This window comes from Delphinus delphis, chromosome 20 (genome assembly GCF_949987515.2).
Source record: "Delphinus delphis chromosome 20, mDelDel1.2, whole genome shotgun sequence".
Classification (NCBI taxonomy): Eukaryota; Metazoa; Chordata; class Mammalia; order Artiodactyla; family Delphinidae; genus Delphinus; species Delphinus delphis.
The window spans coordinates 10,193,461-10,210,364 of NC_082702.1; the positions used below are offsets into that span (position 1 = coordinate 10,193,461).

At 64.3% G+C, this 16,904-nt stretch overlaps 2 protein-coding genes across 4 annotated transcripts in view; one reads left to right on the forward strand and one right to left on the reverse strand.

Annotated features, from left to right (window-relative positions):
- The first annotated feature begins 2,236 nt into the window (after positions 1 to 2,236).
- Positions 2,237 to 10,538, forward strand: NKPD1 (NTPase KAP family P-loop domain containing 1). Of its 3 annotated transcripts, XM_059999157.1 has the most exons (4): positions 2,344 to 2,456; positions 3,232 to 3,347; positions 6,652 to 6,783; positions 8,039 to 10,538. In XM_059999157.1, the coding sequence occupies exons 2-4, from the start codon at positions 3,248 to 3,250 to the stop codon at positions 9,865 to 9,867; spliced, it is 2,061 nt and encodes a 686-aa protein (XP_059855140.1). In that variant the 5' UTR covers positions 2,344 to 2,456; positions 3,232 to 3,247; the 3' UTR covers positions 9,868 to 10,538. The 3 variants fall into 3 exon arrangements, with proteins under 3 accessions (XP_059855141.1, XP_059855140.1, XP_059855142.1); XM_059999158.1 differs by lacking the exon at positions 3,232 to 3,347 and having other exon boundaries at positions 2,237 to 2,456; XM_059999159.1 differs by lacking the exons at positions 2,344 to 2,456; positions 3,232 to 3,347 and adding an exon at positions 4,950 to 4,991 and having other exon boundaries at positions 8,039 to 10,340.
- A 2,983-nt stretch (positions 10,539 to 13,521) lies between these two features.
- Positions 13,522 to 16,904, reverse strand: part of PPP1R37 (protein phosphatase 1 regulatory subunit 37) — a 41,627-nt gene continuing 38,244 nt past the window's right edge. The window contains exons 8-13 of the mRNA XM_060000518.1: positions 16,582 to 16,694; positions 15,780 to 15,921; positions 15,515 to 15,681; positions 14,672 to 15,401; positions 14,248 to 14,338; positions 13,522 to 14,154 (exon numbers count right to left, since the gene is read on the reverse strand). Of these exons, the coding sequence (XP_059856501.1) occupies positions 14,256 to 14,338; positions 14,672 to 15,401; positions 15,515 to 15,681; positions 15,780 to 15,921; positions 16,582 to 16,694 (1,235 nt within the window). The 3' untranslated portion in view covers positions 13,522 to 14,154; positions 14,248 to 14,255. The remainder of the gene's footprint in view (positions 14,155 to 14,247; positions 14,339 to 14,671; positions 15,402 to 15,514; positions 15,682 to 15,779; positions 15,922 to 16,581; positions 16,695 to 16,904) is intronic.

Sequence of the window (16,904 nt, forward strand, 5' to 3'; positions counted from 1 at the left end):
AGGGGAAGCAGGCTACCCTGTGTGGCTCCCCAGCCCACATTTCCTCCTCTCCTGGGCCCCCTCCTCCTCAGCCTCAGCCCTGCACACCTGGCAGCGGAGGGTGGCCCCTGGTGCTGGCACCCTTGCCAGCGTCAAGTCTGGGGCCGCTCTCCTCCCAGCGGGGCCCACAGGACGGACCTCTCCCTAGGAGCAGGGCCAAGGGCCCCCAGGGTGCTGGCAGGGGTGGGCTGGGCTGGGGCTGCCAGGACCAAGGATGGATGCAGGTGAGGTGGGCCAGACACCCTCGGCTCCCCCAAAACACACACACACACACACACACACACACACACACACACACACCCCCGAATACACAGTTCATGTGCCTGGCGGATGCGAGTCATACCAAGAAAAGAGCAATGGCCAGGCTGACCAGTCCCTGGGCAGCTCGGCCTCCATGCCTGCACCCCACCCCCTGCCGCCACCTCCAATGTTTACATTCATAGCATCCGAGGGCATCACCCGTCTGGACTCTGCCAGGCTCTGCCACTTGCTGCCTGATGTGCGTAAGTACCCCCACCTCAGATCTGCACGCCGAGGCTGCGACAGACCCAGACGGGAGGAGGAGGGGTCTCCTCAGTGGGTGGGGCTCCTCTGCAGACACCCCATCCGGCCCCTCCCCAGCGCACACAGCTGAGCACCGCGGGTCCCTGGCCTGCCTCCGTGCATTTGCACATGCCATTCCCTGCCTGGCCCACTCCCCAAACTCCTGCTCCCTCTCCGGTGTCCAGCAGCCACCAGCCTCAGCTGCCCACCACATCCCTCGGAGCAGTTGCTCACTCGCCCGGTGCCTGCAGCCCTGGGGGGGTGGGGGGGCTCCTAGACTGCCTTGTCCTGCCCTGCCGCCGTGTTTACTTGTTTACGTCCCGCCGCACTTCCCCGTGGGTCCCTCTGGGTCCCTCAGCCGGGTGCTGGCACTGTCCAGCACAGAGCCTGCAGATGTTTCCCTAATGAATCGCAGTCACTCAGCTAAACTGCGTGCGCACAGACAGGCGGGGGATCGGCCCAGCCCTGCCCTCAAGAACTCCGGGCTGTCCTGGAGGATCCCCCCCAGACTCACCACACCCCCACTCAGACACACCAGCCTGGCCTCCCTGATGGGGCAGGGGTGCTGGGAGGGGGGCAGAGTCCTAAAGTGGCAGAGGACAGGGAGGAGGAAGTTGCTTGAAAGCCTGGTGAGGGGAGAGAGAAGTAGCCCAGGGGAGGGAAGGGGCACAGCTGGGCTACAGGGGGCAGTGTCTGGTCACTGGGCACAGCTCTGTGGTTGCCTCCCCCATCTCCCGGGGGAACGAACCTCTGTTCGACCCATCACGCCAGCAGCAGCCACAGGGAGACAGGACCCTGGAGAGCAGAAGGGCCCCCCCCACACGCTGTGTCTAAGGCACCTCCTGCCCAGCCATCCCCACCCCCAACCCCGCTCTCACCTCTCGAAGAACGTCCACAAGGCACCTCCACCTACCCAGCACAAACCACTGCCTGCAAAGCCTGGCTCTGCCTCCCTAAGACCCGGGGCAAGGGACTCCCCAGTCCAGGCCTCCGTTTCCTCACCAGTAAAGGGGGCATCACCCCCGCCCCACTGGAGCGTGGCAACGAGGAAAGAGGTTACTGAAGATAAAAAAGCATGTTGGGACTTCCCTGGAGGTCCAGTGGTTAGGACTCTGCCCGTTCGCTGCTGAGGCTGGGTTTAATCCCTGGTTGGGGAACTAAGATCCCGCAATCCGCGTGTTGGAGTCAAAAAAAGAGAAGCATGTACGCTGAGCACGGCTCCTGGCGAGCCTGGAACGCGCGTGTCGTCGTCATTTTACGTGAAGCATCTGGAGCAGCTGGCAAATGGGCCAGCTGGCGCCACCGTTGCTGAGCACCGGGCTCTGGGCTCAGGGGACTCCTCCTGACAACCACGAGAGGCAGGCAGGGACGCCGGCCTGCTCAGCCACGAGGAAGCCGGGGCTCAGAGAGGTGAAGTCACCCGCCCGAGCTCACACGGCGGGGCCCTGGGGGAGCTGGCCCCTGAACCTGGGGCTGCATCTTCTCTGGGCCTGGACTCCAAATCCGTACCCTAGCTTCCCTCCCTCCCACAGCGTAAGTGCCCAGACCGGCAGACCCTCCGGCGGGTCCCGCCCTGGGCAGCAGCGTGGCCTGCCATCTCCATCCCTTACTGGGGTACCGCGGTGGGGTGGGGGGGCGGCGGCAGCCCCCAGTCCTTGAGAGCTGAGCGCACGGGACAGGGACTGCGCAGGCTTGCTGGGAAGGGGCGGGGACAAGGTGGGCAAACCGGTCGGGCCACTGGGCTCCTGGCTTCCAGCTCCCGGGCCTCTCACCAGTCTGGCCTGCGCCGATGCTGCCAGACGGTGGGGCTGGCACAGCGGCTCGGCTGGCGGCAGCGGCGGGGCAGGGAGCTGGGGCCGCGAGGCTGCCATCAGGTATGGGGGACCCCAGGCCGGGGGGATGAGGTGGGCAGGGGCCACGCGCCAGGCCCCCAACCCTCACCAACTCCAGCTCTCACCCGTTTCCTCTGCCCCTCGGGTTCTCCCGCGCCTGCCCCCTCAACAGCCTCCCTCCCTCGCTTCCGCGCCTCACATTTTCAACCCAGTGCCCCCCGCCTCATCCCCAGTTTGCTCAGCCTCTCCCCAGACTGGACCACGCCGACTTCATCTGCTCCCCTAGAGGCCCCTCCCTCCAACCCCTCATTAGGTCCCAAATGTCTCAGCCCTGACATTTCAGCCGCTCGCCTGCCCGGTGGCTCACTGCTCCCCGCCTCTCACCGCACTGGTTTCAAGTCCCTTCAGAGGGTGCCGGCCTCCACCGCCCACAGCGCACCCGCCCAGTACCCAGCTCCCCCCTGATCTTACTCAGCCAGCCCCTGGCTCCCAGCCCACGTCGGCTCAGCACCCACACTGTCCCAGCCTCTTGGAAACTCCCAGCAGCTCCCGAACACCCAGGCCTTGGAAATCTCACCCACCCCGAATTACCCCCCAAGCGTTCTCATCCTCGCGCGCCTGGCTGTCCCGTCCCCCCATCCTGACCTCTCCCTGTTACTCTGAAGAGCACCCCCATGCCACCTGGGTAGCCCAGGACCCCAACATCCGGGATGAGGTCTCATCTATCGCAGGTCTCGGGGCCGTCCGGTGGGTGGGTTCTCGCTGCTGGCGCCCGAGGGGGCTGGGTACTGAGCCCGCCTCTCGTCCCCACCCCCAGCAGGCCCCCCGCCGCCATGAACCAGCACTACACCATCCACTTCGCCAAGGGTGCCCTGCCCCCCCGGACGCCCACCAAGCGCTACTGCTCGGACAGGGAATTGGGGCACCAAAAAGGTAGGGGTTCAGTCTGGGCGGCCCTGATCGCAAGAGAGACCTGTGAGTGGGGGGCTGCTGAGCGGATGGCCAAGCAGAACTTCAGGCCCCCGGAGGGAAAAGCCACCGGCACTCACCGTGGAGGCATCTGCACAGGGGGCCGTGGGGACCGTAGGCCCTGGGAGGCCGGAGGTGGGAGCCTGGGCTGGGGATGCCAGCAGTGGGGGCCCATCTGGCCTGCCCCTGCCCCTAGCGTGGACAGAATTCCCTCCCCAAATCGCCAGGCCTGTGGGGACTGCCCCACAACCTGGGGGGAGCAGTGCGGTGGGCGGGAGGGGTCGGAGGGCAAGCCCGCAGCCCACACTGAGTGCGTATGAATGAGGAGGGGGTCCAGCCGCCCATGGTGACCGCAGTCGCTGTTGCTCCGGGCGAGGAGGGGGCAGCTACTCCCGTCAGGGCTGATCCAGCCTCCTCGGGGCCTCCCAGGGCAGCCCCCTTCCTAGTCCCCACCCTGTCCCCCTCCACAGTCACGTCTCGTCACTCTGGCCTCCTGTGGACCAGCCAGGCCAGCTCCCAGTGGAGTCCTCTCCGCCCGCCCCCCCCACTTGGGGACACCCCAGGGACCGAAGAACTTGGGGTAGCAGAAGCTCCGGGGGCATAATCCCCCCTCTAGCTCCTCACATAGCTGAAGCCCAGGCCCCTGCACCTCTTCCCACCCCCCACCCCCTGCCCCAGCCGTGGGAGAGGGCAGGGCATGGCCCCGCCTCGGCCCACAGCCCCTCCTCGTCTTCTGACTTCTCCTGGGCCTCAGCTGAGTGACGAGCCCCAGCCTCCTCCTGAAGACCTGACCTGGTTCCTGCCAGTGCCCCTCAGGCCCAGTCACCCCCCACTTCCTTCCTTCCAGGATGCTGTCACCAGTAGTACCATGACCCAGCGGCACCTCAAGCCTACAGGCCCTGTCGCCACCCCCCAGGCATGCTAGGCCACCATGGGGTGGCGATGGCTGTCGCCGAGGCCTCCAGCCCCCTGTTCTGCAGCGGCGATCCCAGCCCGCACTTCCCAGCCCCCCATGGCAGCGGCTCTGCCCCGCTCACGGCACCCAGAAGGGGCCGCCTGCAACCACTACCGCCCCCATGCAACTAGCCAGCACCCCCCAGCCGGCCCCCACACGCACCCCCTCACCCGCTGCGGCACGCACCACAGCCAGCAGCGGCCCAGCCCTGCCCTCTGCAGCCAACGCCCTCCTGGAGCCCAGGAGGCCCGCAGACACCTGGCACCTGCCTGACCCCGTAAACCGTAGCTCCTTCACCTCCTACAGGTCCAGAGCTCACCCAGCCTTCCCTTGCCGGGGCTCTGTCCCTGCCACTTCGCCTCCCACCTAGGCCTGGGGCCTGCCCTCCTCAGCCCTCACTCTGGTTCCTGTCTGGGAGGGCGCTCATCCCTGACACTGGGCCTCTGGGCAGCCGCTGCTCCTTCACCCGTTGGGATCCAAGGCTTCCAGGCCAGGCCCGTCCATGCTGCCTCCATCCCGGGCGGGCCAGGGGCCCGGGCCCCAGCTTGTGACACCCTTGCTCTGCTTCCTCTCTCCCCAGCCCTCCTGACTTGGGGCAGCGGGGGATGAACACCAGCTTGCTCTGGTGTTGGGGAGTGCAGCTGCAGCAAGAGGTAGGGAGTGGCCCGAGGGACGGAGAGAGCAACACAGCCATGGGAGGGATCCACCCACCCACCCACTCATTCATTCATTCATTCACTCTGTGACCAGGTACTGGTCGCCTACAGGGGCGCCAGGCTCTGTTCTGGGGGTGTCACAGGAAGCAGGGCAGACAGAGATCTCTGCCCTCGTGGAGCTCACGTTCTATAGGCAGTGGCGGGAGGCAGGTACAGGAAAAAAGATAAACAGGGAAGTTCAGAAGTGTGTCGCCGGGTGACAACCACGTTGGGGGGGAAGAATAAAGCAGGGAGAGGAAACGGGGTTTGCAAATTAAACAAGGGCATCTGGCGAGGCCCCATCAAGTCTGCATTTAAGCAAAGATGGGGCAGTTCTCTCGAGTAAATAGCAACAGGATCAGCAAGTGCAGACTCTGAGGTGGCCTGTTCACGGGGCAACACAGAGGGACACGCGGCTGGATCAGGGGAGGTGAAGACGAGGGTCAGACGGGCTCCGAGAGGGTGGAAGGTGGCCTCGCGGACGTGGTGAGGGCTCAGCCTTCTCCCCCTGGGGAGGTGGGAGCCACAAGGGCCCAGAGCTGACTCGGGATGTGACCTGAGAGTTGACTGTGGGAGGAAGGGCGGAAAGCAGGAGTCCCGGCGAGGGGTGCCGGCAACCTGACCAGGGAGGTGGCAGTCTCCAGGTCGGGTTTGAAAGCAGAGCACAGCTGAGTGGGGACTCGGCTCCAGGTCAGGCACAACCCCGTCGCTATAGCCTCGGGGCCTCGATGCCCATTTCACACACAGGTTGGTAGAGGCTCGGCGAGGTGAGGTCAGCCACTGACCAGGCAGAGCAGGCTCAGGTCCTCCCCAGCTGCCACCTCAGCTGACCTTGGCCCGAGTCTGCCTCCTGCCCTCCCAGCTGTGCCTCCAGGCCCAGCGCTGGCCCCCAGCGAGGGATGGATGCTGCAGCCCACCAGGCCTCTATGAAAGTGGGCGTGTCATCCCCACCACACACCGTGAGGCTGGCCTGGCCTCCCCCCCTGCCCTGCCGCCAACTGAGCCCTACCTTTCTGGTGCCCTGACTACAGGTCCAAGGTGCCTCCCAGAGGCATCGCTCTGCCTGGGTCATGCGGGGAAAGGTGGCGGGGCCAGGACCAGAGGACGCGTCTGCCTGGGGCTCAGGGCGGAACTAGTGACTTGTGGGCACAGGGGTGGACAGGCAGCCGAGGAGCCTGCCCACGCTCGAGTCAGGCTAGCAGAGCAGAAAGGAACGGACTCGGCGGAACTTTTGAGCGTGTACAGCGGTATCTTAGGGCCCGGGAGTCTCAAGAAAAGCCTGTGGGATTTTCCCAGGGGAACCATGATCCCGGTGACCTGGGGCCAGGGCAGCCAAGTTCCCACACACCTCTGGGCCAGGGCCAGGTGGGTCTGGCCTCCTGGCCTTTGCCTGGTGGATCCGGGGCCCAGAAGGGCACATCTGGTCCTGAAGGAGGGGGCTGCCTGCGGCCGCAGAAACCCTCTGTCGGAGGGTTTGACCTGAGTCATGGCTGGGAGTCAGGGAGGAGGGGTGCCGGTGCCGGGAGGGGCTGAGGGCGAGCACTCCGGAGGGTAGACGGGGAGCAGGGTGGTGCCTGGACAGCGTCATTGACTCAGTTTCCCCACCCCCGGGCCCCAGATATCCTGACAGAGGATGACGTCTACTGCAGCTGCCTGGCCAAGACTCTCTGCCACGTGCCTGTCCCTGTGACCGTGGGTTTCTACGCCCCCTTTGGCTGCCGCCTGCACATGATGCTGGACAAGATCATGGGTGAGGATTAAGGGAAACGGAACATTTGGTCCCTGCCCAGCCCCAGGCTTCCCTAAGACCTGCTCACCCCTGAGGCCAGTCCGCCAGATGCCCATAAACCAGCATTAACCAGGTCCCTTCCTATGCCTTTGCCCCCCTCCCCCCCCAAATCCACTGCAAGGAGTCTTTCTAAAATACACATCTAGCCCTGTCCTTCCCCTGCTCAAAAGCCTTCCACGGCTCCCCGTACCCTAGGGAGAAAGCCCAGGTTCCTCGCTTGGCTCCTGCCAAGTCCCTCCAGACCTCTGTGCTCCTCGGACCTATCTCCTCTCCTCAGCCCTGGCCGAGGGCCTGGCGCCCACAAGACCCCTGACAGATAATGTTAATTGAAGACATGAGCTGAAACTTAGCCTGGTTCAAACGCTGCTGGAGCTCAGACCCCAGCCCCAGTCATGGCCAGAGAAGCCGGAGGTGACTCACCTCCGTGTGCCCAGCCCTGGTGAGCACCTATCGAACAAGCCCATGTCCTGCTCCTGTGTTGTCACAGAGCAACAAACAAGGTCCTGGAAGGAGAAAAGATTCAGCTCTAAGGTAAAAGGAAACAGAGCTTCTATTCTGCGCTGACTCCGACTCATTCCCACTGGCTCACTCACTACCCTCACAGCAGGCAGATCATGTCCCCAGTCTCTCATGATCCATCCTCCAGACATTCCTCCCAGCACTTCCTCAGCACCCAAGGGACACAGGGTGGCCCAAACAACCAGGGCCCTGCCCTTCCTGGGCTCACAGACCAGCGTGAGAGACAGAGCTGTCCCCAGACAGGGATGACCCAGAGAGGGCAGGACTGCAGTGGGGGAGCCCAGGGTCACCTGACCCAGCTTGGGGATCAGGGAAGGCTTCCTGGAAGAGGTGATAACTGAGCTGAGAGCTGGAGGAGAGGCAGTAAGCCAGGAAAACTGGACCAAGGGTGTACACTTGCTGCCCAGCATTTCTCTTCCTCAGCACCTGGCATGCATTCTTTCATTTCTTAGAGCCCTCCCTGCCCCCACCGGTCCTCTCTCCTCTGGGGGCTCTACTTCTGCCCTCCCCTGACCCCCCCAATTCCCCCTCAGACCCTTTCCTGTTCAAGCCTGGCTCCAGGCCTCTCCTTCTGCACTTCTGCACCTGCCCAGCACTTGGAGACGGGCCCTGGCTCCCCGTCTAACATCCAGGCCCTGGCCAGGCCTAAGCCGGGTCTAGACGCTCACACCTTCCCCTGCGCCCTCGGTCCCGGCAGCGCTGATGCAGCAGGAGGCGACCCAGAGGGAGGCCGAGGAGCTGCGGCACGTGCAGTGGCAGCTGAGGCCCGTACGGGGCTGGGGCTTCTCGAAGCTGCTGTGGTACCTGGTGTTCCTGCAGCCCATCATCACCGAGTTGCATCTGCGGCGCAAGAACGTCAAATTCCTCTTCATCCGTTTCAGCGCCTGGCAGTACGCAGGCAGTGACAAGCTGTGGGCCGGCCTGGTGGCCACGCTGTGCGAGGGCATCCGCCAGCAATACGGCGCACTGCCCTTCAGCTTGTACTCGGTGCTGGGCAAGAAGGCGGCCACGAGGCTGGACTACCGCCATCGCGAGTGGCACTGCCGGAGACGAGTGTGCCTGGCAATGCTGGGGCTGCTGGCGGCGTTCAGCCTGGGCATGAGCCTGCTCTACCTGTCGATGAGCTCCCACGTACTGGGCCACGGCAACATGTTCCGGGCATTCGGCGGCGCGGCCACCACGCTTTCGAGCTCCGGGCTGCTCATGGCCTTGTTCTCGCTGGGCAAGCACTTGTTCGTGAGCCAGCGCAAGAGAATTGAGCGGCTGGTGTCGCAGGAGAGGTTCAGCAGCCATCTGGGATTCATGTGCGAGGTGAAGAAGGAGGTGGGGCTGCTCACCGACTTCCTGTGCTTCCTGGAGATCTACCAGCGGCGCCGGCTGCGCGTCGTGCTCGAGATCACAGGGCTGGACACGTGCTACCCGGAGCGCGTGGTGGGCGTGCTCAATGCCATCAACACGCTGCTGTCCGACAGCCACGCGCCCTTCATCTTCATCCTGGTGGTGGACCCCAGCATCCTGGCCGCGTGCCTCGAGAGCGCCGGCTCCATGAAGGGCACGGCCGACAACGGTTACCTCTTCCTCAACCGCACCGTCACGCTACCCTTCTCCGTGCCCATCATGGGCCGCCGCACCAAACTGCAGTTCCTGCACGATGCGGTGCGAAGACGCGACGACCTGCTCTATCGCGAGATGACGCTCAACGTGAGGTCGCGGGGCGGGACCGGGGGCGGGGCGGGGACCGGGGGCGGGGCGGGGACCGGGGGCGAGGCGGGGGCGGGGGGCGGAGACGTCGCGCCGCTCCTGGAGATGGAGGGGCCGGCCCGGGCCGAGAGCGCGCAAAGCCTCCTGGAAGTAAAGGCGACGCGCAGCATCCAGGAGGCGCTCTGTTGCCTGCACGACGAGTACGACTGCCTCATCGATTACGTGCCCGACAACGTGGTGTCCATGCGGCGCATCGTCAACACCGTGCCCATCACCGTGCGCCTGCTGCAACGGCAGCAGGGGGACTTTGAGGGCCTCTCGCCGCGCCAGGCCGTGGCTTGGGTCGTGCTCGCCAACCAGTGGCCGTGCCGTCTCAGCTGGGCCCTGCAGTGCCTGGAGGACCAGCAGCAGGCAGGGAGCGCGCCCGAAGCCTACGCGCCCCTCTGGGACGTGTTCTGCGACCACAGCCTCGAGCTGCACACCATGACCGCGACGTTGCAGAAGGTGCTCGACCTGGACGGCGACCCCGAGCTTTTCCGGCGCTTCCTGGGCGCTGACTTCCCCTTCACCGTGGCCGAGGCGCAGAGCCTCTTGCGCTGTACGGTTAACCTGGACCACTCCATACGCCACCGCATGGGCCTCATCCGGGCCGTCAGCACGCTCAAGACGCCCCGCCCGCCCGAGTCCCCTGCCCGCAAAGACCCGCACGCCGCCGCCAGCGGAGCTAACCATGCCCCCGGGGCGGCCTGGGCAGGCCAGGCTCCTGCGCGTGTCTGCGAAGCCCACCAACCCCAGGACGGGGGCAAGTCCAGACCCATGGCCTGAGTGCCCTTCACTTGGGGTCAGTCTAGCCCAGGTGGGCCTTGAATGGAAGACCTTGGGCGCAGCAGAGGCAACACTTCCTTCTGCCCAGATGAGGGTGTAGGGGGCCTAACTGGGTCCAAGTCCCAGGGTCCAGTGTCCGGAATGAGGCCTGTGGTGGCCACATTCCCCAGGTGAATCTGTGAGCCAGAGAGAACTGTTGGCAGTAGCCACCAGGAGTGGGGCAGTGTATCAGTGACAGCATCTGAGAGCCCGGGCAGAAGGACCCATGAGGAACTCGGGGTTCAAGTGCAATAAATGAAGATGTAAAAACCCCAGATTGGTCTTCATGCCCCAGTCTTCCCAGCTCAGTGAGGACTGGCCACCAGACCTGCCCTGTTCTGCCAAGCCCACTTCATCCCCAGGGAGTCGGGCAGCCTCAGCTGGCAGCCTGCTCCCTGGCATCCCAGACGCGGGAGTGGCTGTGGGGGAAGCGGGCGAGGCTGCGGAGTCAGGGGAGATGAAGGACAGAGGGATGCGCCCAGCTGACTCAGTGGAGCGCACCCAGGCCTCAGGGGATCCAGGCCCTTGTCCCCACATCCGAGCTTGCCCCTCTGTGGGCGGGGCAGGAGCTGGCATTTCTGAGGGTGGTGTCCCCAGTGACCTCAGCAGGCTACTGCACTCGGGGTGGCTCCTCCCCTGGCATAATGGGTTAATTAGGCCTCGACAGCACCCCAGTCAGCTGGGGCCGGCAGCGCCGCCTCCACCAGACGAGTGATTGTCCAGGGGGTACCTGCCTTACGGGTCGCTCCAGGGCCACCCAAGGAGCCCCTCGATGAGGACAGGGAAGTTGAGGAGCAGATGAAGCCCTGGCAGTCCTGGCATGGCTGAGCTAGCGGCACCATCCTGGGCGTGCTGAGAGATGTTTTCCAACAGCAGAGGGAGAGCCTGCCCGAGAATGAAGCCACCACAGAGATGCACGGGTCCTCATGACGCTGTTAGACCGACGTCTCTGTAGACGTGCTACTGGAGACAACGTACATCGCTTCCCGCAGCTCCCTCAGCCAACTTGACTTGGGCTTCTGTTTCTTACCACCCAGAGTCCAGGCTGGAAACAAACTGGCCCCAGCAGTGTTGGGCTGTTGGGGAGGCAGGACTAACCCTTAGATTTGGCTGGAGATCAGGAGCAGGACTGAGGACACCCCCGGGCCCCAGGAGGAGGCTGTGCGCCGTTACATGATGCCGAGCAGTGGTCAGACTGGTGCCCGATTTATCTTAGACTCTGACCGTGTACCTGCCAAAGCTAGAGCTTTGGGAGACAAAGAAACAAAGCTGGCTCCCCGTCCCCCGGCATTCATGGGCCCCTACAGTGTGGGGCTTTTGCTGGGGACTTGCACCTAGAAGGGAGTGGAAGTGACGTGTGTCCGTTTCCCGCTGAAGCAACGAGTTAAGAGGCAGGTTTGCCGTCTCCACTCTCCTCCCCCACCTGCCTGCTGGATGCAGGGTCTCCTGAGGCCCTAGGGGATGGCAGAGCCACCAGAGGGCGCGGGGGCCTGGCTTCAGGAGTCACTTCGTGGAGAGAAGGTGCCTGTCACCCAGAACACCCACATGCAGGAAAACAAACATCTCCCATGTTAGGGCATCGAGATCTAAGATGTGGTACAGCGTCTAGCTTGGGCGATACCTGGATGGCTGAAGGCAAAGGTAAGAAAATACTCGGCCGAAGGGATCTAACTCCATGATCCAAGACCCCTAAAAGGTCGGAAAATCAGAGCATTGCAGAATTGGTCTATTAGTCTCCTGGGGCTGCTGTAACAAAGTTCCACAAACTGGGCAGCTTGGAACAACAGAAATTTATTTTCTCACAGCTCTGGAAGTCAGAAGTCCAAAATCAAGGAGTTGTCAGGGCCACACGGCCGCGGAAACCCATAAGGGAACCCTTTCTTGCCTCTTCCAGCTTCCGGTGCTTTGCTGGCGTCTTTGGCGTCCTTGACTTGGGGTTGCATCATAAGCCCTCCATCCTCCCAAGGTCTTCTGTGTTCTCACGTCTTTCCTTTGAGCATATCTGTTCTGTCACTGTCTCCAAATTCCCCCTTTTCATACTGGATTGGGGTACTCTATAACCTCATTTTTAACTTGATTACCTCGATAAAGACACTATTTCCAAAGAAAAGTCCCATCCTGCAGTACTGAGGATTAGGACTTCACATATCTTTGGTGGGTGGGGAGGTGGGCACAATTCAACCCTGAACGAACAGTGGAAAAGGCCGAATTCCTCACCACAAGCTAGAGTGAAGGGCGGGGACAAGGCTGGGAACAGGACCCCAGGCCCTCCCAGGCACCACAGGATGGGGAGGCACCCTCCCCGCCCCTCCCTTCAGCCATCTGTTGATCACCTGGCCTGCAGGTGGAGGCAGAGAGCAAAGGGGATGGGCAAGCAACCAACACCGCCGTAAGGGCCAAAAGCCCCCACCTCGGTCGATTCCTGAGCAATGGCTAGATGCGACCGAAGGCCTACCGAGATTCTTAGGGGACTGTACTGACAGACCCCAACCTGGCAAAGGACTGCGGTTTCTCAGCATCTTGAAGCAAACCTCGCACTCCCCAGTCTCCCCAAGAAGACTTGGGCAGGAGGCAGGGCACCCTGGAGGGGCTCATTCCACACCCACCTCACACCTGGGCACAGCTGCGCCAGCCGGAGGATGACACTGTGCGGGTGTCTCCCTGGCTGCCAGTGGGGCGGGTGCCACTGGCTGACGTGGGTGGCTTCCCCCAGCCCCTCACCCAGATGAGAGGGAGCCCCAAATGTGGCTGCCTTAAGGAGCGGTCAGGACACCGGAGCTGTCGGTGACTGAAGAGCGAACAGAAAGTGGCCTAAACAGGAAAGGTATTCATCCCAGACACCCAGGTAGCTGCGGTAGAAGATTCCGGGGTTTGTGCTGGAACCAAACGGGCTCCCAATCGGCAACGCTGTGATTCTCATAACCTTTCCACCGCGTCTCCACCCACCCCGGGCCGGCCTCCCATGCAGGGGAGGAGTGGGCACGAAGGCCTTCCCCGTAAGTGGTTCTCGCCTTTTCTGAAGGATGAAACTCAGATTTCCCAGAAATGCCCAAGAGCCCTCTGGGCGCACCTCGGCGCCTGCAGGCGACCGGCCAGGCTCCGGGGCAGAGTGCCCTCCTGCCTGAACATCTAGGGCTGCCGGCGACAGGCTGGTGTCTGTCCTCCTTGGACCACAGGCGACCGGGCAGAGAAATGACCTCTGGACCCGCGTGCCAGGTCCACCATCCTGAGAAGCTGGACCTGAAGCTGGAAGGTATTTGGAGGCTGTTTTCTCTGAAGAGAGGGAAGTGGAAGTGGGATCATACACGGGATGGCCAGCTGTGTCAGACACAGGAGTGTGGGTGCGCGCGCCAAGAAGGGGCCTGCCTGTCCCGCCTCTCCTGTGGGGCCCATCCTCACGCGCCCCAGCAGACGTTCCGCGGCCACGACCCACCTGGCCCCTGCCCTCCCCGTCTCTGTGCCAGAACCCCCGCAGGGGGAGCCCAGGATCAGCACAAGCAGAGAGCAGGCCAGTGGGGAACCCAGCTCTGGTTTATTAGAAAAGGTGTGAGCAGACCTGCACCGACAGGAGCAGCCCTCCCCCCCACCGCCCCCCACCCCACACCCGCGCCTCCCCCACCCTGGGCTGTAGTGCCTCTCAGGGCACAGCCTCGAGTGGCCCGGACAGCAGGGTCTCCAAGCCCTGGCTGCTCCCCACCCCAGCTCCCTGATAGATTTATTGCACTTAAGAAAAAGAAAGCTCTGATCCTCTGATCTCCCCCACCCACCCCAGCCCAGGCCCTCACCCCGCCTGGGGCTGCTCTACAAATTCCAACCACCACCATCACTCACCGCCCCTCCCAAGCCATGCCTCCTGCCTGGTCCTGTGCCCGGGGCCACCAGGGGATCATCCCGCCACCACCTAGGACTCCTGACCTCTACCGGGGGCAAGCCTGGCCACATGGAGCCCTGGGGAAACGTGCCCGGCCCTGTGGCCGGTATCCACTCCTCCCCCGCGTCCTCCTCCCATCCACCCCCAGCCCAGTCTTCAAGTGTCAGACACATAAATAGAAGTGCTTAAGTCAGGGCGGGGGGGGGGCCGCTCCCTGCAGCTCCTGCACCCCGTGTAGTGTTGCTGTGGGGGGCAGGGGTCCCCAGGAAGGCCCCCCACCCCCTGGGGTCCCAGGCCTCAGGAAGGCTGGGGGTGAGGGTGAGCAGATTCTCATGGCTCTGGCCTCAGCTCTTCAAAGACGGACCGGAAGAAGGGAACTTAGGGAGAAGAGATCGCAGGGGGGCGCCTGTCAGAGCCAGGCGCTCCGTCACTGGCTCCCCAGCTCCCGGGGCCCCAGGCCCTCACCGCACCTCAGGTGTCACAGTGTCTCCTGCCCAGATTCCTGACTGGCCTCCAGAAGCAGGTCCTCGAGCTCCTTCTCGTTCTTGGAGCAGCTCAGCTCTGCACGAGAAGAAGGGTGGGCGGCCTCCAGTCAGGCGGGTGGGCTGGGGGGTACCAGCCCTGCCTCAGCTAGAGCCGCAGGGGAGCACAAGCCTAGGTACCAATGAGACCATCAGACAGAGTCAACAGAACTTGCGTGCCCCGCCCCCAAGGAGCTCCCCGGGATCCGAGGGAAGTGAGGCGGGGACTGAGGATCAAGCCCCGCTTGTCCCTGCCCCTTCAAGGGCCACTTTAAAGAGGGGGAAACCGAGGCACACCAACAAGCAGGTGCTCGGCCGGGGTCACACACAGCACACAGGGGCCCCAGTCACCTGGCCCCAGAGGTCCTCTCACCGTGTTCCAGGCCACAGCTGCCCACCTTGGCCTCGGGCCCTGGGGGCGGCTCCGGGGGCAGTGCGAGAGCGAACTCGGGCTTCAGGCCGTTGGGCAGCGGTGGCCCTGACTGGGGCGGCTCCGGCTGAGGCTCAGACGACCCTGGGTCCCGAGTGCTGACGGCCTCAGCTGGCGTCCGGGCAGGTGAGGTGGGCAGGAAGGATACGGCAGGTGGGGATGGAGGACGAGGAGGGGCAGGTGGGGAAGGAGAGGCGGGTGGCACAGGAGGCTCTGCCCTCTCGGGTGGACTCTCCACCCGGGTCACCACAAACACTTTGTGGCCCCGGCCCGGGCTGGACACGGAAATGCGCTGCTCGGTGGGGGAGGAGGGGCAGCCTGGGGGGCTCCTGTCCCCAGGGCCCAGGGAGTCCGTGGGGGGCACCAGGGCGGGGCAGGGGGCCTCAGCCCTGTCCCCATCCTCCTCCTCCCCATCCTCCCCCTCGGAGTCTGAGTCTGAGTCCGAGTCCGGCCCGGCGCCGGGGCCGGGGCCCCCGTTCTCCTGCGCCTCGGTGGCAGGCTCCTCCGCGGGCGCGCCGGCGTCTGGCTGGGGCTCAGAGACAGCGATCTCGGCCATGGAGGCCGACGGCTGCAGGCACTGCCCCTGCTCCTCCCGCGCCAGCGCGAAGTTGCGCCTGCAGCCGTTCTGGATCTCAGCGAGCAGCGCCTTCTGCGTCTCAATGAAGCTCTTCACCTGTGGACAGAGCGGGCCTGGCTCGGGCTCTGAGTGGCCCGCACCCAGCGGGTCCTGGGGCTGCCCCCAGGCCAGCCAGCCCCCCACCCGCCCGCAGGGAAGAGCGCACTCACCGCCTCCTTCTTGGGTTCGCGGTCAAGGTCCAGGCGCAGCAGAGAGTGGTTCACCTTGAGGGCCAACGACAGTGCCATGAGCCCGCCCGTCTTGATCTCGTTCTCCCGAAGGTCCAGTCTCAGGAGGCGGGGGCTCTCGGCGATGAACTCCGCCACCGCCACCGCGCCTGGGAGGGGGACCGCAGGGGCTGGCCACGGGCCCACACCCGGCTGGCCGCCCCCCGGCCTGGCCAGCCCGCCTCCCGCGCCCGGCCCCGCGCCCTACCCTCGCACGTGAGCTTGGTGGAGGCCAGGCCGAGGCGCAGCACGCTGCGGTTGCCGATGAGGCCATTCTTGAGGTTCCGCACGCCCTCGTTCCCAATGGGGTTGTGGCCCAGGTTCAGCGTCTCCAGGCTGTGTGTGTGCGGCTGGAGGGAGCGGCGCCCGAGAGCCAGGAAAGGCCCAGGAGGCCAGTCAGGAACGAGGCAAACGCACACGCTCTCTCCTCGGCAGGGCGCCCCAGTCCGAACACCGGCACGTTCCCGCTTCGGGCCAAATCCCTCGTGTACTCAGAAGTCTCCCAAGAGCCAGCTGCCCCGTCCACTCGGCAGCCCTCTGAGCATCCAGCCAGGCCCCTGTCCCCACAGCCCGGGCCCAGCCTCTGCCCTCGCCAGCAGCCCAAGGACTCTGGGCACAGGCCTGACCGTGGATAATTCTCAACCTGGGTCTGAGTCTCTGTACCCTGTGGGCTGGCTTTAAATACCACATAACGGAAAGATTTAAGACTTCCTGATGGCTTCCAGAAATGCTAACTTTCTATGCAAAACATTTTCACCTCGTACAAAGCGTTGTACCAGGCTATGGTGCTGGATGCAGAGAGACAATGAAAGAAGGGCTACTTTCCTCAAGGGAAAGAGGGTGCAGAAGCAGAAGCAAAGACCAAACAGGGCTGGAGGAAGACAGCAGGTTCCTGAACTGGCAGGACGAGCAGGACGGGGAGCCGCGACAGCCGGAAGATGGCGAGAGCCGGGGGTGGGACAGGTGCTGGGCCGGACCGCGCTGCCCCCTCCCCTCTCCGGCCGACTCACCAGCGTCATGCCCAGGAAGGCCATGCCCGTGTGCGTGAGCTGGTTGTTCCACAGCACCAGGGTCGCCAGCCCCTTCCTCTGCTCCTTGAGGCCCTCGCAGATGTAGGCCAGACCTAGGGAGGCCCGTGGGCAAGTCCTGTCTGTGGCCGGGGAATCCCCCCGGGGGACACTGGCCCGGGAGCCACCCCACCAGCACTCAGAAGCCCCTGCCCCAGCCTGCCCGGCCCCACAGGCTCTGGCCCTGACACCTCCTGCTACTGCCCGCCCTGCCTTGGGCCTGGCACACACAGCTCCCCGACTCCTGGGCCGGGAACGTTCCTCCT

Bases quoted from the DNA above. Each gene is read 5' to 3' on its own strand.
- NKPD1 (XM_059999157.1), top strand. From the start codon at position 3,248: ATGAACCAGCACTACACCATCCACTTCGCCAAGGGTGCCCTGCCCCCC. The intron at 3,348-6,651 runs GTAGGGGTTCAG...CCCGGGCCCCAG, and splicing joins GGAATTGGGGCACCAAAAAG to ATATCCTGACAGAGGATGAC. The intron at 6,784-8,038 runs GTGAGGATTAAG...CGGTCCCGGCAG, and splicing joins GATGCTGGACAAGATCATGG to CGCTGATGCAGCAGGAGGCG.